The 25,543-nt window shown below is 42.7% G+C and overlaps 1 protein-coding gene across 7 annotated transcripts in view; it reads left to right on the forward strand.

The window, feature by feature from the left end:
- Nucleotides 1-18,935: 18,935 nt before the first annotated feature.
- Nucleotides 18,936-25,543, forward strand: part of znf618 (zinc finger protein 618) — a 29,492-nt gene continuing 22,884 nt past the window's right edge. For 2 of the 7 annotated variants that reach the window (XM_029168801.3, XM_029168802.3), the window contains exons 1-2: nucleotides 18,936-19,365; nucleotides 19,573-19,658. In XM_029168801.3, the coding sequence (XP_029024634.1) occupies nucleotides 19,320-19,365; nucleotides 19,573-19,658 (132 nt within the window). In that variant the 5' untranslated portion in view covers nucleotides 18,936-19,319. The remainder of the gene's footprint in view (nucleotides 19,366-19,572; nucleotides 19,659-25,543) is intronic. The other 5 variants (XM_029168800.3, XM_029168807.3, XM_029168804.3 and 2 more) reach the window with 4 other exon arrangements.

Raw genomic sequence — 25,543 nt, forward strand, 5'->3', positions numbered from 1 at the left:
TCTAAGGCTTCCAGATTCAAGGTATGGGTGGGTTTGTTACAGTAGGTGGACAGAAGATGGAGTCTCCAGCAGACAGAACCAGCAGAGTCATGGCAGACAGGACTGGGACTGAGTAACCACAGGCCGGAGCCGACCTTCCTTTTGGCTTTTAGGAGGTGTGGATGTTTTTGATGCCTCCTACATGCGGTTGTGACTGTGGGAGTTAACAGCAGGTTCTCTAGGTTTCTATTTCCTCTATAAGAACTGGACAGTCCAGGAGGATCGGTGTGTTGTTCCTGGAGTCTATGATGAAGATCATGTCTGTCCACTGTTGCAAATTAATGCTTAAACCCATATACAGGTAAGTTCAACTATCCAATATTTCCTACAGTGTAGTTGGTGCCTGAGGAGCCGGACGAACATCTCGTCCTGATCACAGCTGTCTTGCTGGTCTGAAGAGACGAGCAAGTGAGTGTGACACGGGGTCAAGTGTGTTCCCGCAGTGTTGATGACGGGAAACAGTTGGAGTCAGTAGTGTGTGTGTGTGTGTGCGTGTGTGTCCTTGCGGTTACATTGGAGTGGGGCCCCAAATCTTTTTTTTTTCTACCCAAGTGGGGCCCTATGGTCACTTGTGGGGCCCTTTGGCCGGGCCCCACAACTTTAAAGGCCTTTTTGAGGGTCAAGATGTGATTTTAGGGCTGAGGTTAGAATTGAGGTTTGGTTCAGATTAGAGCAAAGATCTGCCTTTATTTGTGATGGTTAGGGTTAGGGTAAAGGGCTAGGGAAGGCATCATGTCAATGGTGGGGCCCCACTTTTATAGCACCGCAAGGCTGTGTGTGTGTGTGTGTGTGTGTGTGTGTGTGTGTGTGTGTGTGTGTGTGTGTGTGTGTGTGTGTGTGTGTGTGTGTGTCTGAGGCGTGTGGGAAACAGTAGTAACCTAATCTCCTGTCGCTGCCATCTGTTTTGACAGACAGAAGGAATTGTCATCAGGCTCTCTATCACTTTTCTCGGCCTGTTTCCTCCCCGCTGACCTTCGCGGCCCATGCCTTTATTTGTCGCCCGCCGCACAATGGCGGTTCCGCTCTGGCGCTGGATTCCCTCACCGAATCTTTTTGTCGAAAGTTTCCTTCCTCTCGTTTGTCTGTGCAGAACCTGTCGCGCGGCCCTCCATTGTTTCCACATTCAGCTGTCATGTGGGATTTCCTGCGCAGATCTGGTGTCCTGCGGGTCCAAAGATGGCCGCCGGGTTCCTCCCACCGCCACCGCCTCGTATCCGGTGTTACCAGGACAACCGCTGTTAGCTCTGCTACCAGTCTTTATGCTACGCTAAGCTAACTATTAACTATTAGAGTCCCATTACTCTGAGATCCATAAATGTATATGCAACAGTCTTTATCATTGTTGCACAAGCTTTAATTTCTACCCTGTAACTAACAGCATCATCATTTTCAGTTCTTGCATAATCCATGGAAACGAATTCCACGCCTTCCTGACACTGCAGCGTTTGTACAGCTGCACAAAGGCCCCACTCAGACCCACGGCTGCAGCTGAATGCTTGAACTCCTACTCCACGCGCCGCGTCCCCCGTCAGCTGTCTCCGCGGCGAGACGTCCCATTGTGGACTTGATGTCTGTTTTTAGCACCGTGAACTCGGGGGACTCATGCTGGATTCAGTGGGACTTGCCCTCCTGGCTCGGTTTCTATCTGTTTGTGCAGCAGCCGAGGGTCTTAAGCCCCGGATTAATCCCTAATTCTCAAATCTGCCCATCTTCTCAACTCCTGGCAGGTTTGCCAGTCCTGATCCCTCCCCTGTTTGTGTTTGTGGGGATTTATTTGTTGTCTACTCTGTCAACCACGTGGAGCGACTGTGTTATTTTCACACCACCAGTTCAATATATGTGAACAGATTAAAGGTTTTTCTTTGACAAACATATTATTTTCTGAGCTTCTCTTTCAGGTATTTTCGTCATTAATGTCATACTGACCTTTTCCTCAGCCTGTGCAGGAACCGGTGGATCCCTGACTTCACGACCTTTCCCTGCACAGCATTATGTCTCATGCCCACCCCCGCAGCCTCCCCGTTTTCCATTATAGGGACACAGCCTGGCGGCTTATCCAGATGTCGTCATCGCTGCTGGATGACGAGCAATTTAAAACCGGTGCGACAAAGGTGGGAAGAATGACAGGAAGCCGGCTAATCCCGCTGGCTTTATATATCGCCTTCATGCTAATAGCCTCAGCAGATAATCATCACCTCACAACAAAACCGTTTCTACGCCTGTAGTGAAAAGCCGCGTGGATCTGTGTGGGTTATGAGCAGTAATGTCAAAAGAACCTGAGGAAAATCCCTGGTTATTGCTGCACAATGACCAAATCCTTGTGGAGATTCAGCTGCACTGACAGGAAGCAGCTGGAGACCTTGGAAACAGACACCTTTAATAAAAACGGACACATACAGTACACGTGTGCAACATGCTTTTAGAAAAAGTGAATCTGCACAATGAACACGAGCCTTGACTCTTCCGTTGTCTCGCAGTGATCTGGACTGTGTTGAAGCTGCAGGAGGAGGAGGCTGCGCACGGTGCAATGCAATTTGGGTGTCAAAGGCCTGGCAGCTCGCTCCTCCTCAACCAGTCTGTTCAGTGTCTAACTACCAGTTCTGGTGGAGCTGTCAGCTGGTATCATCGAACCATCCATTTCGTTACATAAGGCTTCTGTTTCCCTCTCCCCTCTTGGACCGGACACCTTAACCAGATGGTTCCTCCCTGGTGAAACGGCACCAGATCAACCCCATGCCTCAGCTGTAGACCACGAGCCGTGAGCCATTGGCAAAGGGTGAGACGTCGGGTGAGACAGCGTCCGTGCTCCCACTTGTGAATTTCACTTCATGAGGTTCGGTGACATTTAAGAGAGAGTCACGCTCATGCTTTCGATCTAAACCCCCGTGTTCTTTACAGTATGTCACAACGCACAGTATTTTGACCTTTGACCTTTCAGACTGTGGAACTTCCTCTAAAAACACTTAAAATGATGAATGTTATAAGTACAGTAGCACTAAGCTCCAATGCTGCACTAATAGGATTGTAATCAACCAAAAACCCACTTACCTCAACAGATTAGTAGTGTACTCCTACTGTAAATTTTGTGTTGTAGCTAATCCTGCTTTTATCTCAACATAATTTTGGACCTCAGATGCTCGTCTGGGACCACCTTCATTTTATTTACAGTCCTCCAGTTACTTGGTTGCTGGTGTTGTATCTTGCTTAGATGAACTACTCTATGTCACCCAATGAATCATGTATGGAATCAAGCAGCAGCAGTTGCTGCTCACCACAGAAGCAGGAAGCTACTTGTTTTAACCCAGGGAGGGGTGACGGTGTTGAGGTCAGTGTTGTCACACGGTGGTCATAAGAAAGCAACTTTTTATTATGTCATCAGATAACCTTGTATTTGAGTTAAAAATGTCAAAATTCTATTTGTACTTGCCTATTTTAAACAAATAAAGAAAGAGGATTTACATCAATACTCAAAAATAAAAATGTTGCAATTATACATGAATCTTATCTCTTTGTCACTGAGTCTTTTTTTTATTAACGCGTGCATTCTGTAACTCCCCATCTGTAATTTACGCCTCATTCTTCACTCCAGGCCTCATCTAATTACTCGCAGGCGTCTGATGGCAGACACAGATGTGCTCGCCGCTCGCCGTTGGCCGCGCTTCCTCGCATTGTTGATTACGTGCCTTGATTCACATTAACGAGCCATTCTGCGGTGGACCGGCATTCGTGAGCGCGTATGTCACTCGGAGCTCGGAAGTGAAACACAGGAAGTGAATCAAGTTCATGAAGTCACTGAAGCAACAGCTGATACTTTGTTCCAAAATCGGCCTTGACTCATGATCTGGTTCGCATATTTCCTCACAGATATTAATAAATAGCCAAAAGAAACATATAATCAATTTTTAATTTACTCCCTCACGTTGGCAGCATAAATCCAGAGTAAATATCCTTTTCTAACTCAATTAGTTTTGTTGGTATGCGTGAAATAGTGAGTAAAATTAAAGAGGAGACATTTTTAGATACTCAGTTTCCCCGTTTATGTGGAAAAATCCCCAGGAGGAAAAAATGTGAGGCATGGTTGTAGAAACGATGATCCGTGACTGTGAAGGGATGACGCTCACGCACACATCATTTCATGTGACCATGAAGCCGAGCGTCTCCTCTGCGTCTCTCAAAGCGCGGAGGCGCGACGCGACGGCGAGTGCGTCACCTTCTTCTCGGTTTCACGCCGATTTCACGCGCGGGCGAAAATAGAAGCAACCTCTTCAGCCACCTGAGGCGAAACGCGGGCGTTCCTCCCACGCTCCCACGTTAACGGCGGTCCGACCCGTGGGGGGTTCTAAATCACGGCCTGGAAGAGGTTCTTCAGGGCGGAACAAAGACCGGGAGACGGACGAGGGTTTATTTAGAGACGCAAGGTTTTATTTATGGAGAAGAAGCGACACCTCATCGGTCTCTCTCTTCTCACTGTCATTTATTTATAGCTCTTTGGTTTCCGTCCATCGTCCATCGGACCTGAAGAAGCATCAGCATCACTCATCCGAACCCGTTTACTACGGTGCTCCTCCATATGGACCTATGGCAATAGGGTCAAACTACTAACCCGTCCTGGTGCCGGGTGGTTCCGGCCGTTCCTACAGTCATGACATGAACGTGCACGCGACCGGGTCGTCCTGTTTCAGGAGGCTTTGGACTGTCATTTCCCACTATATTTAGCCACTGGTTTAAGTTACTGTCAAGTGGAAAGTGTTGAGATGGAAACTCGAGCGCGTTTTAGTCTGTAAGCGTTTATGCTAGTTGCCCTTAAATGGAGCACGCGCCGCAGATTCGGGCTCGGCGAACCCGTTTCCCGGTCCGTCTGATCATCTGACCTCCCTCAATGGGCGCATTCATTTAGTGGTTACGACACATTTCAAACGCTGCGAACCTTAAGTTACGAAACTGTTTGCAAATATTTATTTCGCCTCGCAGACAGACGTAAATATGTTGATACGAGGTAGAATCAGCATGTTCTGAGATCGAAGCACTTGCACGGTGCTTATGGAAACTGTTGTTTGGTTTACATCCTGCTCGTGTCTGATGATGCATTTACTGGCCACTGTTATCTGCAGCATCTCCTCATCATTCTCAGCTTCACACAAGTGGAGCTGTTCATTCAACAGCATCCAGCTTGACCCGACCCGACTTCCACCTCCTGCATACCTTCAGGCTCAAGGAGAAGCATTTCAAACCATTTAGATGCCAAGCAAAACAACAAAAACTTGAGCTTCAATAGCAAAACACACAAATAAAGGACTCAGAACCACATCTGGACCAGTCACATGGAAAAGAAAAGCAAATAATTATGACTTCTATTTGTAGAAACACCATTACATAAACCACACTCAGCCAAATTGGCCTCAGTTCTTATCCACTAATACAAAAACCTCCCGTTCAGTGTGACACATATTTGGACAGCAGGCATCAGCTGAACTTTGGCCGCGTGCAGTTTATCTTCCATCACTAAGAATGTGGTGAGAGATAGCACTGGATCGGCGAAAAGGGGCTTTTCAGCTTGGCAGCGTGTCGTGCATCTGCAAAACGAATCTCCCCCAACATTTGTCCATGTGCCAGACCTGCGCCAGTGAATGTACTGTAGGAGGCTAGAAAAAGAAAGCAGCGGCTCAAGTGCTTTGTTTTTACCAGACATTTTTCTAAATTACTGCAATATAAATATAATAGTTGTAGTATCATTTATCATTATAATATATAACATGTTGGAACCAGGACCAGGCTTTAATGTCTTTTTCATGTGACTAGGAGGAGGTGGGAGTCAAACAAGTGACCCCGTGGTTCATGGACGTCTGCTGTAATTGCTATATCATTAAATCCCTCCAATAAAAAACACTGAATCCTGTTAGTTCTCAAAACATTCCTAGCTTTGCCTCATCGTACTGTTGCATCAAACCCTTCCTGACCCTTTCCGTAATCGTCACAACTGGGACCATCACATATTACTTCATCACCCTTTCAAGTTTTTCCTTTTTTATTGTTTATCCGTTAGCTATTATTTCCATGAGACACAAGACGAGACTAATCGCTCACTCACTCCACCCACCGCGAGACGCTGTGGATGCGTGGAGGCAGACCGAAGCGTCTGACACAGACATGACTTGTTGCTTCTCGTCCTCTCACGGCGGTGGGTGGGTTGGTGGGTGGGTTCCGGGTCGGGGAGTGGCCCTGTCAGACAGGGAAACAGGCCGACGCGTCGACGGCTGTTCACTGTGGGCTTCAGGCCACGTCCTGGGGTTAATTCTTACATGGTGCATTACTCCACACGCGTCACATACTGTAGATATAGATCGAGAAGGAAAAGACTGGAGGTTACGAAAGGAGAATGTCAGTTATAGCGTGAATCAGAACCATCAAGGTTTATCATCAGATCATCAATATAAATCTCATAATTTTTATTTTAAATTTCTGCAAGCGGAGAAAAAAAAATGTTATTTTTCCATACGCACATATTGAATGGAATACAGGAATGTAAAACGTTGGAGTGATGGTATGTGATGCTCTTCAAGTTCCAATGAACGAGCACGGCCAGAGGGGGAACCTGCCCAAACCTGTTGACGGTGTCTAATCAGACGTCAGAGCAACAACAACTAGGCTCATTTACTGTAAGTCATTATTACTGTAAGTCATATTTACTGTAATTCACATAGTTATTCCAGAAAGGAGTGACAGAAATGCAACTAACGTTATGGAAAATGAAAACTTTTGGATGCATGGAAATAAGCAGACAAAGGCTGGTGTGTAACAAAGTCCAGGGGTGAACGGGTTCGTCCCTGACCCACATTCCCTCGTTATAATAGACCAGATTATGGAAAATGTTACTTAGTAAATGATGCCATAAAAACAATACTAACCCTAGAAACAGAATTTCCAAACCCGACAGGTTGCAAACAGTGATTTCAGAGTGTGGAAATGATTACGGTATCAACCGGCTGCTTCGTATTCACGCTGTTCTTGTCTTTGAAGGCACCTCTTCCTCGTTAAAAAGGATTTTAAAAGTTTATTTGGTTGGTGGTTGAACAACGGCAGAATAACTGTCTTTGACTCTGCAGCAGCAGCCGCAGGAGCCTAGTAAAAACAGTAGCGATGACAAAAGGGCTTTTTCCAGCCTGCGATGCTTTCACTTCCTTTGGATCTATTCCTGTCTCAGACAGTTTGTTCCACATCTTTAAGTGGCGGATAGAAAAAAAACTGCTGGTATACAAACGTTTACGGCACAAAGTTTCCTTTAGTGCAATATTTGCCCTGATTGTTATTGATTTCTTTCTAAGCTCTTTTCCGCTCATTGCAACATGGAAGCACTGGCTGATGGAGTACAATGCAATCGGGTTGGAACAATTAAAACAATTCTTCTATATTGTTCAATACTTAACATGAGCAGGTTTATGTTTTTATGTTCGAGGTTCGGGTTCCAGCGGTGAGGAGCTCCATCGGCTGCTGCCGTTGGGCCGTTTCCGTAACGCGCGCTCTTTCTTAATGTAAATGTCAAGGAAACACGCAGTTAATCGGGATAAAGCCAGCAGGAACACATGTCCTGCCGTCGCCCACAGAGCCGTTACCCAACACCTCCGCGGTTAATGTCAGCGCGCACTGCCAGCCCCGGCTGCGGCACCCGCTTCACACAAACTACAGCTCATCGGGACGGAGGGGAAGCAACGGCGCTGCGCAAAGTCTGACACAGACGAAAAGAATCCATCTTTCTGTATCTTCAACAAACACGCGCAGTGACTGGTCCTGGGAACCTGCGTGAAGCTCCATGATTGCGTCAGTGAAGTCGGTCTGACTGTACAGAACAACATAAGTGCAACATAAATATCTTTTATGACCTTTGGAGCATAAATACTATCACGTTGAACATAAACTGAAAACTGCACTGGAAACAGAAAAACTAGTGCTCTGGCCTTGAACGTCGACACACTGTAGAGAGCATTTAATCAGTGAGGGAGATGCTGCAGTTTAAGACACGTTTCCAGACTTTTCATTTTCTACCATCACGCCCTCAGATCGCGCTGTACGTTCATAACATGCAGCTGAACTTCCAGTTCAAACTCTTATTTTGATAAACCACTTCCCATCTCTCTGCACCCTCAGCTCGTCCAGCTTCATCAATAATCACCTGTTTCATTGGCATCAGCTGCTTTTCTCCCTCCAGAAGCAGCGACTCTCACACAGTGCTCATTTTCCTCATCCACTCGAACCAGAACCACGTTCTGGACATTGACCTGCTTCTCTGCTTTGCCCTGAATGACTGAGGTTTGATTGTATATACTGTAGGTTTGGCTTGATCGCTTCCCTCTTGGCCTTGTTGTTCTCTTTGCTCTTATTTTAGACAGCGTTTCCACATTTCCTCTCGTCTCGTCCCGTCGTCTTGTGGAAATTGTGACTGTCTTGTCGACCGTCTGATTTGTTGCTGCCCCCTCAGTGCTGTGTCCATCTATTTTGAGTCTTACTACAATTGCCGCCTTCAGGCCACATTATGCCGCTGTTCTTCACACACTACTACATCTGCCATAAGTCATGGATTCCATTCACTTCCTGTTTCCTCCACACTTGTCTATTCCATTTTTCTCCAAACCTGTTCCTGTTCCTTCCTGTTTGGAAAGTTATTATCAAAAGAATTCCTGTTTTCTCCATAAAATCATTGCCTTCAGACAAATAAGAACTGTGGTTGTAAAAGCTTTGTTAAACTTGGTGTTTTACCAAATCGTGTCACATTTATTTTTTTTCAGTTTTGCAGATGTTTTTTTTTTTCTTTTGGACACTGTTATGTCCTGTGTTTACTGTGGTTTATTATCCTTTAAAACAATTAAATTCTGCCTGAATCCAGAGTTGCTGCAGTGACAAACAGGAGATTAAGAGCACTACAAACAATGCGTCGTAAATGCTGCACATGCTTTCAATTTCTCTGCTCTATGACTCATTATCTAAGACACGTTGCACAGATGTGGATGTGCAATAACACTGGCTTTGTTTTAAGAAACATGTCCAATAAATTCATTAAGGTTTTGAGGAACTTGGACGCAGCACATACAAATAAAACTGTGTCAAGCCAAAAGCACCATTACGGGCAGAGATAGAGCATTACCAGTTGCACATGGACTCACAAGCAGATGTTGACCTCAAACAACACTGATATGAAAATATTTTTATAGTGACGTAATGGTGCGTATGTTTGTGAATCATTTCCTCTTTTAATTATCTTCTATATATTTTTCAACCTGCACTCTGTTTGCTCTGCTCGGTGACTCACTCCTGCCATTCCTTTAGCCTCTGACTTTCCATTAGTCTCTTAGCAACCAGGTCCTGGTCCCTCAGGACACAGCCAGGACCCTCCTCATCTCATTTTCTGATGTAAAATTAGACTACAAGCGCCATAAATTCTTGATTCTACTCCCTTATGGTTTGACATCTGTAAATGGAGTAGTGTTGATGAATATAATACAGCTACTTGATGCTCTCTGCAATTATTAAAATAAGCAAGCGAGGGACCATGGATGGAAGACTTCAGCTTACGGATCTTTCAATCTGCCCGTCACTGATCGCTTTCTAAGTGGGAGCAGATTTTGTACGTACACACTGGTTCTGAGGTTTTCAGTTGGATTTTAGCCACACAGCCTGTTCCTGTTAGTCTAACCACTTTTCCAGTTTAAGCTTTTTGTCAAAATGCTGATAGCCAACAATAATATTTCACCTGGCAATTGTCCTGGTCCTTCTCCTCCTTCCTCAGCATGGCAACAATAATAAAACAAATTTTGCAAGGCTGCCTGAAACTATAAATAAATCTAAAAAAACCCAACAACAACTGATATCATCCTAGCGTAGGTTTTACCAGGAAGGCCACCTCACTCTCTCTCCCCAGAGCAGCCTAAATTTGCTCAGTAGCCTTTTATGTAACATTGATTCAGCATATATTTAGTCCTTTTATTTATAGTTGCTGCAAAAACAAACAAATGACTGCCAGCGTTTTTATATTTCCCCCAGATTATAATAAAGTACATCTAAAAAAGTACAAAACTACGCGTGAAAAGTTTTTCCTTCAGCTTTTTTGCTAAGACGTAGTTTCACCTGGTGTTCATCAGCTGTTTTCTTTAACGACTGTGTGTCCCTTAATCAGCTGAATGCATTGTGGTCCAGCTGATAGTGCAACAGGAAGTGTCTGTGTGCCGTTTGAATCAGGCAACTTACTGTACACAAAGCCGACAAGCATAAGGGAACAATGTAAACACAGCTCTCCGCAGAAACGTAGGAGACGCACACAGTGATGCCACATTTCAGTATTTAGACCCGACACATGCTCGACTCAGTCGTGACGTATGCTTGGCTCTGTGACTAACAGGCTGTGGCAGCTGACGGGATGTGAGTATGAGAAACACAGGCCGCACTCGGGTGACGCTAAAACAACACAAAGAACAGTTGTGCCATTGAGAAAGAAGCACTGGTGCATTTGAAGGATTGAGATCGTTGGTTTTACTTCATCTCGTCGCGTGAAACCTGTTATTTTTCCATATCTCTTTATGCCGCTATAAAATTAGATCTACTGTGTTGTAGTGAGCCCATGGTTTTTGAGTAGCTGCTTGACTTATGTGCCATGTAATATTGGCGTGAGAGTCCCCTGTTAGACGTCAACACTTGAGCTGCTCGTACAGTAAGTGCACAGTGACAATGTTCCCACTGCATGAGTCACTCTTGAATGTATGTGCAACAAGCTGACGTTCGATTGCAGCAGCAGCAGCTGTAGAGATGCTGGAACATTTTAAGCCATAAATGATCTTTAATTCAAGCATTTGTCTCTATTTACTGGATTCATTCACAAGTAAAACCTTATCAGCCGGGTATAAAGCATTTGGGTCATCATAGAGCCGCATTCCCACTCAAGCTGAAGGTAAAAAAAATAGCTGTTGGAAACCGGATCTGGATTAGAGCTCACGTTTGACTTTGCATAATCCCCGACTCTGGCAGCACGAGCAAAGTGCTATGGTTAAAAATGATGCGAAGGCAGAAGTGCACATTCGTGTGTGTGTGTGTTTGTGACTGTGTGCACAGCTGGATTTTTATCTCCCAGCGTCATGCAGGAGGAGGGGGAGTCATCCATTAAAGATATTTGACGGCTATTTTTAGCCGTGTGCATCAAAACAAAACAAAAGGATTAAAGATGTGACGTTAATGCTCGCAAATATACAGAAAATCATGCAGCAAGTCATGTTTTCACCATTCTAAATCGTTCAAAGCCACTGAGCCCATTCATGTTTGTGCTGCATACCAGGGGTTCATTTATCCATGCTCTTTTAGCTGGAGAAATATTCATCAAAGGGTGCATTAAGTTTGAAATAGCTGTCCCTTATTCCCATTATCCTTCCTGACGTTTCCTCCGGGGGAAAAAAGGCTTTTAAGGACGAGATGGTGCTTTTACCGCTGCTGAACAACAATGAAACACAGGCAAAGTATGGCCAATTCCCCCAGACTCTAAGTCAGTTATACCTGTAGGACAATTATGTAATGTCACACAATTAGAGTGACTCAAAATGAGACACTAGGAGAACTAATCTAATCCCCACAGGCCAAGAGGAGAAATATGTGAATGACAAAGGCACAAGCTCACTGTGTTACTGGATGATCACTCCTTTCTAGAGAAGAGACACTAGCGTGGGAGAAAATGATCTCTCTGATAATTTCATTAACAAGTTGATGCTGGTAAAGACATGCTGGCTAAAAATGCTAAAAGTCCCAGTAGAACCTGTTGGTACCACTGTTGTCTGCGTTTGAAACAACTCCCCCAGACAAAAACCTGAGGCTCTGGGTTTTTGCCTTTTGCAGGACTCCTCGGCATTAGTAGGACACCAGCTTCGTGACACCTGCTTTAGGCTGTGGTTATGAATTATCCCACAGAGCCAACCTTTGCTGATTCATTGCCTTCTCTTACAGAGGGCACCGATGTCAAGCATCATTCGTGGCGAGGCGGCTCTGGTGTGTGTGGGTTCAAGGCTGAGAAATAAAATATACACAAAGCATTTATAGAACTAAATTATATGGAAAAGTCTGAAAACACTCTGGGACAGGAGGTTTACAATGAAGCATTAAACTTTTTTTAATTCAGTTTGGGAGTTACGTTATGACAGTTACTCCTACACAGGCTGAAGCCCTATTTATGGGAGTCTGTGATGTAATGATTCGGTTTGTCTGTCTTTTTCTGTGGTGTGAGTTACAGTAGAGGAGCAGCTTTGTCATGGTTTGCTTATAGAGTTTTGCAGTTACTGTGTTTATAGTGAGGCAGGGAAAGCAAGAAAAAAGGGTGAAAGAACAACTTAAGTGTTTTCTCCAGAGAGAACTGGAGTCTGACTTCACTGAAGGCCAGACACCAGCGACCTTGTGTATTTACTGTGGCCTTTGACTGCAGGACGTTAAGTAGAATCTACTCTCATAAATCCTTAAATTCAGTTCTGCTCATAAAACCGTCATTTGTGAATCACTCATTTAGGATCCTATTGACAAATGTTTCGTGAATCAACCCATTCACCGTGTAGGTGTACACTTACATACAGGTACTGATGAATGTAGGCCAGCACTATGAATAACCAGCGCTGCAGTGTTTTGTAACGTCCCTGTGTGGGCTGCAGAGTCCCAGTTACTGACCGTTCATTCACAGGAGACAGACAGACAGACAGACAGACAGACAGACAGACAGACAGACAGACAGACAGACAGACAGACAGGCAGGCAGGCAGGCAGGCAGGCAGGCAGGCAGCAGGCAGGCAGACAGGCAGGCAGACAGACAGACAGACAGACAGACAGACAGACAGACAGGCAGGCAGAGAGACAGACAGACAGACAGACAGACAGACAGACAGACAGACAGACAGACAGACAGACAGACAGACAGACAGACAGACAGACAACAGAGGACAACATGAAGGTAAGACTGAGAAAGGAGAGCAGTAGGAGGAACATGCTGGAAAAAGCTGATGCTGGGTCAAAGATTGTGGGAAGAAAACATCCTAAGCTGTAATTTACAGATTTGTTTGCCCACACAAACCCGAGGCAGAATGTCATCCATCAAGTCTCCCTCTGGCTCCACTTCCCTTCGGCACCTCGTCATGCCACGTTCAGGACAAAGCAGACAAAACCGGGCCCCACAAGTGGACCCTGAGTGCAGATTAGGCGGACGCTGATGAATATGGAGAACGGAGAAACAACCCAACAAAGGCGCTCGACATAAGAGTAGCGGCTTCAAAGAGCTCGGTGCACGGCTCTAATGTGAGCGGTTGAATGGAGCATTACGCAACCTGCACCGTAGCATAGAAAAATAAGGCGCCAAAGTGGACGATAGGACACAAGTTTTTATGGCCAGTAACAGTAAAATACTGAAAAGAGGAGAAACTAGCACCCACTTTTTGTTTTACTCACTTCTCTTTGTGTCGTGTTTTGCATGTAAATTAAATACTGTTGTTGCTGCGGCCACTGGATGGAGTATATCATATGTGACCATCAGCAGCAAAGTCCTTGTCCATTCAAGTCCATTCAAATCGGCGTCTAGCGTTTAACTGTAAAGGTGAGAGCAGACGAGAAGTGAGACGCGAACGCGCCTCAATGTTGCGTCACTGGCAGAATTTTAACCCACGAGGGTCCTTCTCTATTATAACCGCTCACTAATGAGATTCCCTTTATAGCCTGCTCATTTATGATGTCAATGCTCAGGTCAGGCAACACACACACCTTCACATGTGAGTCTCAGATTAAATGGGATTCACCAATACCTTGAAAAGTCCGACTGCCGCTTAAGAATTTGCTCGAGGTTCCTTTTGGCCCACATTCATACGGTTTCGCTTACATAACTGCCTTTTGTTAGAAGCTGAATTTTAAGGCTGCGCTTGGCAACGAGGACGTTCACTTTGCTTTAAGGAAAGCGCTGACCAAGCATGATGTGGCTGGAAGTCACCTCGTTTCAGGCCCATGCTCTCCTGATCTGTGTGTGTGTGTGTGTGTGTGTGTGTGTGTGTGTGTGTGTGTGTGTGTGTGTGTGTGTGTGTGTGTCATCTTTGAGTCTGCTCGGAGGTCAGGAGGTCCCCTCTGCTCTGGGCCAGTGCTGCACACGGAGCACGGAACACATAAACACTACAAGCACATCTTCTGATTGTGTTTACGCAGCTTCTTCTATTACTCCAGTCTTTGCACTTGTTGACGCGACTGCGATGAGTTCTATTACACTTTCGGTCTCGATTCAGCTTGGAACACGTAAACGTAGCTTTAACGGTCCAAACAAAGCATAATTTCTTGCATGCTTGTATTGTTCTCAGCTTTGGAAGAAGACATCTGCCCCTTTGAGCAAATTTGTCACCATCTGTAATTTCTGGCAAGTCCACTCCTCCATCTGCAGATGGAGAGAGCTCTTTGTTTTGCTGCATACCCGAGTGCTTTGTAATCTGTCTGTCTGACTTGGCCGGCTTCCTGGTTTTGTTCTTCTGGCGAGTGATGGCAGATGGTGCACCTAGGTCACTGTCACCGCTCTCAGCGAAACTAAATTCAATTTATCCATCAGTGTATGCTCTTAATTTAGCTGCTAATGAATTCAGGCATGTGGACTGTGGAGTGGCCGGTGTTCTGAGCCAAGCAGGCGCACAGCTCTGGGTTATTTTTATCATTGTGGAGGACTCGGGCTATCATTACCCCTCCAGGTTTGGTCTTCTGAGAACGTCTTTCAAAGTTGAAGCATTAGCGGGATTTGTTTGTATGATGAATCAGTTCTGGTGGGCAGCCAGACGGCGGAAGAATGACATGACACAGAAAGCTAAAAAGGAAGAAAGGGAATAGGAAGACAGATAAAAGACAGAACAGGATGACCCGACTCTAATTTTGAACTCGCAGTGAGCTGCAGATACTGAAGCACTTTTGTGATAAGGTACAATCAAGTGTGACTAAAACTTAAAGCTGTAGGCAAGAGACTGTTGTGTAGATCCCGGTAACTAATACCATCGTCTTTGACGACTGGCACTTTGAACGGAGAACATCATGAATGCACTGCCTCCTCGAGCACTTTCACTTCCTTGATGATGATTTTAGGCTGTGACTGTACATAAAAACAAGCGGCGGCAGCATGTGGCTATAATCAGTCGTGGAAATGGCATTGCTGTAATCACACACATGTTGTCATTGTGGGCAGCAGAGGCCGACTGCACAATCACTGTATGATTTATTCTTAGCTTCTTCTCAACCGCTCCTGACTCCTAGTGCATATTAAGGTGGGTTTAGTCTTATCATGACTATAATTATATTACTCACTTCTCTTTTCTTCCTCAGGGCTCAAAACGTGCTCAAACATGCTCAACGTGTTTTAAATGAATATGACATGTCAAACGGATATATTTCCCAGAAATGTTGAGATGCTTCAACTATAGCTTGTTTCATAACTCATCCTTTGCTGTCTATGGCCTTTTTAGCCTTCGGTTGGAACTGAACAGGGCCACTGATCCTAAATGACACGCTGTGCATGGAAACGCGAAGCCTTTGATTGAAAACCTGCAATTATCTGGCAACGTAACAATCAACAGGCAGGACTCTTACCTGCCTTCAGTTGCTTGTGGTCGACCGACCAACAACCGTTTTCTCCTTCCAACAATACACATTAACAAAAGTAGAAACCTTTGCACTGTAATGGCTGGTTGCACTGAGGTACTGAGGAGCATTGTATCATTGTTCGTAAGATGTTTTTTTGGGATCAACACTGTTATCAGTCTGTGTTATGACCTATAAGAGGCCATTTGCACATGAATGTCAACATATTTGCCTGAAAATAGACAGTAATGATATATTAGCAGCCCGGGTGTATATAAATATTTACTCCATACACATGTCAGTTGTTTTGATGTGAGAATCAGTGCCACCTCTTGAAACAATAAAACTGTGGTACTGTATATTAAACAGGCTCCAGCATTTAATTTAATTTAAAATTTTAATATTTGTGCTGGACATGCTAAAATCATTCTTTGGTTCTTTGTGACACACAGGTTCCTTTCTGGCAGTTGTTCCTCTTGTAAATCTGTTATGTTTGCCAGGGTTTGGAAGAATCACGTTAATAACAACAGTGTGTCTGGGACTGTCTAATTTATGCCCGTCTCCTGAGCCTGCAGCAAAGGTCTGACGGCTCTCCAGCCCAAGTAGGTCACTCTGGAAAAAAATAGCATCCTCATTGTCAGCAACTCTCACCTGTTGCTTCTTCCGCCAGTGGAAGGAATATTTCTCAAAAAAAAAGTAGGTTGACAGAAGGTCAGGCCAACCTTGAGCTGCAAAACAGGATGAGGAAAAATGTGATGCTTTGTAATATCGAGGCAGTGAGTTTACTAAAATAGGTTTCACCCCCAGTTTCTGAGCTACTGTGAAAAATAGTTTGATTCACGCTCCACTTCCTGCAGCATCCTCTCTTTGCTGGTGTCACTGCGGAGGAAGTAAAACACCTCTTACTTCAGTTCAGAGTAGCGCCTGCTTTCGAATCACATGTGGAACCCCTTCACGTCTGATCACATGCACTGCATTGCCCTTTGTACTTCTTCCCCATAGTTGTTGTTCATTGCACATGGGAGAAAACCTAATTGCTTAGCGTTTTGGGATTTATAAACACTTAAGCCAACAATATGTATAAATATATGAGATACTGTATCCTACTGTATAGATATAGATAGTCTTTACATACCAATCCTGCTATGCTCTTTTTTATTTACCATCACCACTTGGAATCACCACAATGCTCTTGACTAATTAATAACCTGTAGTCCATCAGGGTGCTATCAGAAATACCGGACACACGTATGAACTTTGAAACTGATGCGGCGACACACAAAAGAGCCGTGCAGAGCATCAACAGCAGAGGGAGACGCAGAGGACAACTGGAGCGGACGTACAGATGCTGTATGATGACCAGCCACTGCATCTGAGCACGATTCATTGGTATGTTGGTGCTCTCTGCTGGACGCAGTAAATAAATGCAGCACAGGAGCAAAGATTCATACATGGTACAAGACAACACATCAAGAGCAGCGTGAGAAACTGTAGGACTGTGTGAAACATTAAAAAAAATATATATTGATGCCAAGACAAGACTTATATTTTGTCATTTTTCATACAAAAGTCGGAAAATGTTTTAAATGTGTCACAGGTCAGTTTAGTACCCAGACTCTTGACGCTGTCTTTTTTAAATAAGTGGTGTCTTATTAAAATAATTATTATACATAGATTTATATTAAGATTATCTGGCTGGTCACATACTGTATGAGTTAGGTAACATTTGGTCCCTCTCCATCATTATCTGACTTTGACTCCTGTGGACTTGCCCTCAGACCTTTTGAAGTGAGCTGAGGGACAGAGAAGACAATTTTTAGTTTTAACATGATGGACGTAGCAATGAACCACTGATGGTGGTTTATAGAAAAAAAAGTCTTTTTGAGGGCAAATGATTTATTGTCATTATCACTTTTGTTACCATGTCATCTCTGCATGTAACCCATGCCCTGGGGCAGCAGTGGGCTGTCATGCAAGGTGCATGGGAAGCTGGCGTGAAGTGTCTTACTCAAGGACACACTTTGAGCTTTGAGCTTGAACCTGGGACCTTTCACTTCCCAAGCTACTGCTCTACCAACTGAGCTACCAACAGTGAAGTAATTACGCCCAGTTTAATCATTTCCAGATATAATTTTGTCCTTTGTTTAATGAGGGGCCACCTGGTTCCGCCTCTTTCCATTGTGTTGTTGTTTTTAGTGGCTTATTTACATTATCTACCATAAATGATTAAATCCACAGATTCTTTGCAACCTGTCTTTCCTTATGATTCCTTATGATTAACATTATACAAAACAAATCATGCTGAAAATGAAAGTTTAGCATGGCCACCCTGTACTAATAGGACTGGCTTTACTGTAAGTCTTGCAGTGCAGCAGTGTTTCCCTCTGAACTGTAGTTGCACATAGATCATAGCTCAACAGTACGTTCCACCAGGCCACCACTTATTCTTACCTGGATTCTAACTTTTCTTTGTTTTAGTCACCTCTGTGTCGCTGTGGCTTGTTGGATGCTTGTCATACTGGAAATAAACTCCACAGAATGTGTTTCTTCAAACTACAGGGTATGTGTACTTTTCACGTGTGGTCATTGTAATTTATTGTGAAATAAAATGAATAAAATTACTTATTGGTGAAATTAATCTTACATAACATGTGAGATGAAACAATAGTAAATGTATTTATCACACATCTTTCATCCTTTTTTCATTGTATCTCCATGGATTTCCCACATTTATGTACCATTTTTACGTTTACATACAAGCCATGACAAGTCTAGCAATTTATGAATTATTAATTGATTGATTAAATAATTGTGTAGGTAATCAATAGATACTTGAGGATCCTTTATAAGAGATTTACAAATGTAATGAATTGAAGCTCTGAAATATGTATACCTGTTTCCTATTCCACCCTGTCCTTATTTTATTATATATTATATTTCTGTGGGAACACAAGGCTTGAAGATGCATTTCACAACCTGGTACCACAGTATTAGTATACAGAAGGAGATTCTGTCATGGCAGATGTAAAGAGAATTTATCTTTATTAAACGTTTGTTGACAAACTGGGGTTATTTAGAAAATTTGTTTTAATTAAAAACAACAATATTTCAAAAGGAAAAAAAAGAAATTTGTTAATTCTGAGGTTTTGAAATTGAAATTTGTTGGCCAACCAAAAACTTGCCTTTGAAGTAACCTTTAAAAAGCAGCATCTGGGTGCTGCAGCAAACATCTGTAACAGTAGTGGATGGTTTTTTTTATTTGGGTTTAACGCCAACACCGGGAAAACAGCATCAGGTCATGGATGCTGCAGCGTTACATTCTACAGGGTGAGTATAAATGGAGATTAGGACACAGTAACTATGAGCGTTAACCTGATAAGATGACTGTGGTAATTTTACAGATAAAGTACTAAACATTAACCCATTCAAAAATTATTATATGAATATGGAAATCAATCCTAACGTCTCAGTTGCTCATACTAAAGAATATTATCAGTTCACAAGAGAATGTTTCCCTCTGCGTAATTCCCAGCCTCTTATTTTCCCTGTGTAACTTTATTGTCGGCCACCTCCCTTTCCCCTCTCTCTCTCTCTTCTTCCCAGACTTTTTTTTTTCCTTTTTCTTTTTTTCATGTAGGCTAATACACAGGCCGGCGCAGCAATTTCGGAATCTGCCCTTGTATATGGCGGACGAAAATTTCCACAGGAGGAACCGCAACACCAGCCCCGGTGAGCGAGGCACGAGCGTAGAGGCTGCGCGCGACGAGTAAACCTCGGCAAATTCACCTTTTCATTACGCCATTACTCTGCACTAAAAATGTAACGCGGCGTGTTGCGGCGGAGGAGAGAGAGAGAGAGAGAGAGAGAAAAAAACGCAGCAGTGAAATTTTTTAACATTTGGAATTTCTCATAACTAATTCAGAATTTTTTTTCGAGGAAGCAGTTGTGCAGTCACCTCTGTTCGGGGAGGGACGGTTTCTGGAGCGGGAGCCCGGTTCGCGCGAGCTGCATCGTTCTTGGAGGTATGTCAAACCGCAGTGTTTGCTTTTTTTTCCTCCTGAATTACAAATCCCGAATTTGAGAAATTTCACTAGCGCATATCAAGTTTCCGTAGCCTGGACCTGGCGCGCGAGCCCTGCTGGTGTTGTTGCACTCCTGCCCGCCTCGGAACCAGGTGCAGGTTTTGGAGCCACCCGAAACAGACCTAATCTGTTGATGTGTTGTGTTTTTTTCCCACTGAATATTCCTAATGAAGTTTCCGCGCGAGCGCTGACTGTCGCCCCGCGCGCGCAGTTGGCTCGCGGTGGAAACCAGACGATAGTGGCAACATGAAGGACGATGAGGGGAGGAACAATCTGAAACACAAAAACCTCCTGCAGCCATGTTTTATGAATTTTCCTGCAAATTTGAGCAGAGCTCCGGAGTTGCTCCCCTCAGAACTCGCGCGGCGCAAGCGGCACTTTGGCTTTTGACGGCGTCTTCAGTGCGATACACGCGTGTGGATGAAATAAAACCACCATCGTGTCGACATGTCAAAGCCACGTTCGGACTTTTATTTTTAGGAAGATAGAGGATTTTAAACCTGGAGCTCAATGGCGCCACCTGTAGGCAGACATTTTGGGAAATTAGAAAAAAAATTGCAATGAGACTAGTTTTGAGACTTGGTTATTGAGCTGGTTATTGGTTGGGTCTCACTTAAAAAAAAACAACAAACTACCTTGTGGTTTTTATGCAGATTGATTTATAATGACCTCAGAGCTGCATGCACAGTTAATTTGGTTCATTCTCTCACTGGCTTTGTTAATATAAAATATTATGGCCCTGAATGCTTTTGATAATGGCTTAAAATGTTATTTGCAGGGTTCTCAAGTTTAATCCATCCTGTTTGTCACATAACTGAATCTCTGCTCGTCCTTTTCCCTTGTTGTTGCTTTAGTCTCTATTTATGTGTGCTGCTGTGGATCCAGATGTGATTTGCCACTATGTGAACAAGGGCAGAATTTTGAGTTTTTATTAACAGAGTTTGGAAATGTGTGAGTGGAAAATAGCTGTCCAAAGTGAACCAAATAGCACTGGAAGAAGAGAGACTATGTCAGCATAATTTGAGGGCAGGAAAAACAATCACAACCACTGCCTCTACTGTTTAGAATAATCCTGCAGACACCAAACACTCTCCATCTTGCATGGCTTGCTTTTATTTTAATGTAAAGGGAAATTGTGGAGGCCATTTTGCTGTGGGTAATTTTAATTTTGACCTTCAAATCTGTATAAATTCAAAGAGCTGCCGGAAATTGTATGGCTGCTATGCAAAAAGCTGAGTGTAAATCTTGACCTTTGCTTGGAAAGTTTAATCAAAAAGCAGCAGTTTCTTTTGAAGTACAGAATAGAAGAGAGGCAACCAGTGTTGTGAGTTTAATAGGGTTGGATCAGTGTGTGAGTGATGGGAATGTTTATATGCAGAATACCTGAAGGAACGAGTAATGAGTTATAAAGCCCTCTGGAATAATACTGCAGTGTTAAAACAACAAAAACCACCTCAGCCCATTTCTTGGTTAATGGGAACTTTATTCTGGAAGGGTTCTCATTTTAAGTAAGAGAAGAGGAATGCTGGGCTGTCATTACTGTAATGAACAAAAGCTTTGTATCATGGAGGATACTTGGAGCGAGTGGTTTGGATGGAGAGGTGAAACTCGTCCCCCCAGGCTGTGATACACAAGAAAGTTAGGGATCATATCACAGCTTGTGGGTTTCAGTTTGTAAAACTTAGCTGCTGTTCTAATTGTCATCAACTTCGCAGAGAAGTGTTGTTTTCCTTCGAAAAGGTTATGGGTTGTTCCACTAATGGCCTCGGTTTGATTTTATGCCACTTATTTTATTACACATTCGTCATTTGTGCTTGAAAGTATCTCATGAAAGATACATCATTTTTAAATGTTGTGAGCATCTTGTGGGCTGTTGTTTTCTTAGTGGCATGTTGAAAATGGCCTAACTTAAATTAGTCTCCAGGGAAAGGCTTTACAGGGATTGGGCTGCCTGCATTAAAAAATTCTGTGCATTCTGCACATATTTTTCCTGCCTTTTCCTTTGTAAAAATGAACCTTATTGGTTTCATGAATAATACATGAGGACGTTCAATTGCTGCAGCAATGAAAATTAGGCCTGTTTACGTGCAGTGGTTATGTACACAGAAGCTTCTTTTTTCCTTGACCATTTTCTGAAGGTAGAGCAGAGCCCGAGTAGCTTGTCTGAAAATACAAATTTTCAGCAAAGCAAATCTCATTTCTTTGAGTGAAAAGGGGAGGGGTGAAACTCCCGTGGGTTTAATGAATCCATAAATCACAATAGTGCCACGTTTGCTGCTCCTGCGTCAGTGTGCAGTGTAATTTTGATTTTCATCAAAAATTTAATCTGCCAGCCTACAAGGGTTTAGCAGCAGACTGGATGCCGCTCTGAATTTCTAATTTTAGGGGCCTGATTTTTGAGGATTTATTTTTGTATAATTCAAGTCTGCTTTTTCAATATCTCTTGTTATTAAATTTTAATTCGTAGTATTAACATATAGATTGAAAAGGTTTTTATGGGGGTTTTGGAGTGTATGCTGATGGAATTTTACTATACGACACAGTTTCTTTTTCCAGAGCATCTCGCGTGTGTGTGTGTGTGCGGGGGGGGGTTTATCCATTTCTCTGCATTATTGCTTTTTGAGATCGTTGGTCATACACCATCTTGGTAGACATTTATTACAGTGGACAGGAAAATGTGCATTTGATTAAAGAACCAGGGGAAGCAAAGCATTTAGTGTGAAACAGGACTTTGGTCAAGCCCTGCTTCGTCACTGACTCTGCTGTGGATAATGCAAACATGCAGTGAAAGCAGTGATTGAAGTGACCCCCCCTTCATCCCTCAGTTTAGCTGATTTTCTATTTTAATCTCTCTGAGTGGAAACATTTTCGCAAGCCTTAAACAAATTTGTATTTCATTTTTGGAATCTCTATTCCAGTCTGCTCCACTGTGCAGTACACAGCACAGTGGTATTTGACAAAATAAGATGTATGTAAACATGTATGAAACCACTGTATTAGAGGCACCTAATTATTGTTTTTTGCTTAAACTAAGCATGGTGATTGATTTACTTCATTACTGTGCAGAGGCAGACACAGGACCGTGCAAATATAGGACATTTATTTTAAGTACTTTGTATAAGCTGGATTGTGCACAGAGGTACGTCCTAGAGATGTTTTCCTTATATATCTAACGTCCTTATTCTGTAACCATTGCATGTAAACATTGCTGAAAGGAGCTGAAGGGAAATAGGAGTTGCTTTAACAGGGCTGAATGTTAGCAGAAGAAGCTGAAGCAGTTAAATTTCAAAACCTCTAAAGGTTATTACAACACTATATGTAAGATTTATAGTGTAATATCTGGAGACTTTCAAAGTTCAAATCGTGTCTGTGTCCAGATGTAGGCTGGAGTAGTTAAAGCTGAAGTCGAAGGTCTCTCCATTTATTGTAAAATGGAAAAAAATGCTGAATTAAGCTGAATATTATAAAAACTGCGAAGTAGATGGAAAAAGTTGAATGGAGTATTTAAAGTAGTTAAGAGCTAAAAAACGTACAGAGGAACTATAATAACTAGAAAATGCACTTTGAACGCTGTAATGCTGAATGTGGTTCTGGAACATCTAAAAGAAGGTTCTCTTAATTTACTGCCATTATATAATATTATATAATGTTAATAAAGATTAGGAAAATAATACAGCTCTGAACATAATGTCTGCCTACCTTATTACCTACTGTACTGATGATTGTTTTTGTTTTTATTGGTGTTTTATCTTTTTTTTTTGTTTAAGCTTTATTTGTAAGGGACATTGATTATCAGAAGCTTCAAACTATAAAAGAACAATAGGCCAGATGGCAATTTTGCATATTTACTTAATGCCACAACAGCCATTTTGTGTTCAGGATATGCATGTAAAATATTGCATAGCGTATATCAGGGATTGATGTGTTGCAGATACATGTCTTTTAGCAAATATTGTATTTGTTCGCAGATGATAAAAGCCAGTTACATCTTGATTGTTTTGATGAGATGCATTTCAGTCACAGTAGGTACACCACTTAATCAAAAGTCAGTCGGTATCATCACAACACTGAGTTCACTGCTTGATCTCCTGCTCACAGCTGTCTGAGGCAGTTACTCAACCCCACACCAGCGATGGCAGAAAAACACAAACTGCACCTAAGTGGCAGTGCAAGTACTTGCATAAGAAGTACTGCAATACAAGTAAAAGAAGTACTTTAAATGCTTTATTCAAGCTAAAGGGTTAAGTCCATCTGCTGCATGCAATCACACATTCGAAAGCACTCCACTAAGAAAACAGTGTTTTAAACACTAATGAAAACATCCAAGTTTAGTCCAGATGTATCTCATAATGATTCTTCAAAAGTCTAAAATGCTTTGACCTTGTTAAGTTTAATTCATGCACAGTTTCAAGGAGAGAAAAACTCAGAAGCTTTATTTCTGAACATTTCTTTTATTCAGAAATATGGCCTTTAGTTAAGCAAAAAGAAAGGGAGAGACAGAAGCGGAAATACGCTTTTCAAAAGGAGACATCTGGGAGTTAATTTTAACATTTATATGCAATGACAGGGAGTAAATAAAACACATTTGTTTATTAGTTTATATAGAAGCTAAAGTAGGATTAAATAAAAAATACTCAAGTAAAGTTCAGGGTTTTACTTTTGGAGTTTTTTAATGGTTTCACACCACACATCCTGGTCATAGCTTTGTCCATGTGTGGCTCCCCTGACTTACTCCTATCAGCTACAAAAGAGGCTGGTGGTGCTTAGTGAGCACTAGGGGCCTTTTGTCAGTAGCGGAAGTTCTTATTCCTTTTCAGAACAACAGCAAACTTTTTGCTGATGATGAAAACAGATAAAGTATTATCTGCAAAATGAAAGGACTTAGGGTCTCATTAAAAGGCCTCTGTGTGACTGAATCTGCTCTTTCTTACCATTCTCCTCTTTCTCTCTGTGTATATATAATATTAAAATATGCATTACTGTTTAACTGATTGAGATGGGCCAAGCTGGACCAAAGCCAATTTACTGGTTTGTCCAGTATTTCCATTCGTGGGGTAAGTCTCCTCCCAAAGGGTCAACAGATAAATCCAAGGGGCCACAACTTGACTACTAGGAGAGGAAGGAAAAGGAAAAACATGGTCCTGCTGTTAGTCAGTTTTTAAAATATTTGCATTCAGAAAAACAGATACTTCCTTAACTACAGTAGTTGCAGGGGTAAAACCATGCAAAAGGTTTAGAAGAGTGTTATCCAGTTGTTGTAAAGGGCACATTTAGGAAGCTACAGTAAAAAACATTATGCAAATATCTTAGTTTTCACTGATGTTAATAATGAATAAAAATACGTTGAACTATTGGTAATGAGACATTATCAATGATTTCTTGAAACTATAATAATAACTTCTAATATTTGGTCATTTAAGTTTGCGACTGACACTGAGCTTGATAAAGGTTGTAATGAAACTCACTTGATGAAATCATCAGATTTTTACATTCCCACCCCCCAGTGTCATGATCCATTCATCTTCTTTGGTGTGAAATGTATAAAGAGGTGATAAAAGGATCAGTTCGGCGTCTCTGTATATGTGCTGTCTTCATTTGTGTTGTTAGGAATTTAAGCTGACAGAAGCCTTTACAGTGATGACACATTGCTTTTTCTATGTGTGGGTGATTAGACTTGTCACGGTAGAAAATCTTCATACCAGCGTAAGTTCTGCCAGAACTCTGCCAAATACCCGTATTGTTGATTTAGGAATTGCCTCCCTCGGGCTAGGTTTAGAGAAAATAATGAGATGGAGAAACCTGACTTTCCTTGTTCTTCTGCGATT

Source organism: Betta splendens, chromosome 12 (genome assembly GCF_900634795.4).
Source record: "Betta splendens chromosome 12, fBetSpl5.4, whole genome shotgun sequence".
NCBI lineage: Eukaryota > Metazoa > Chordata > Actinopteri > Anabantiformes > Osphronemidae > Betta > Betta splendens.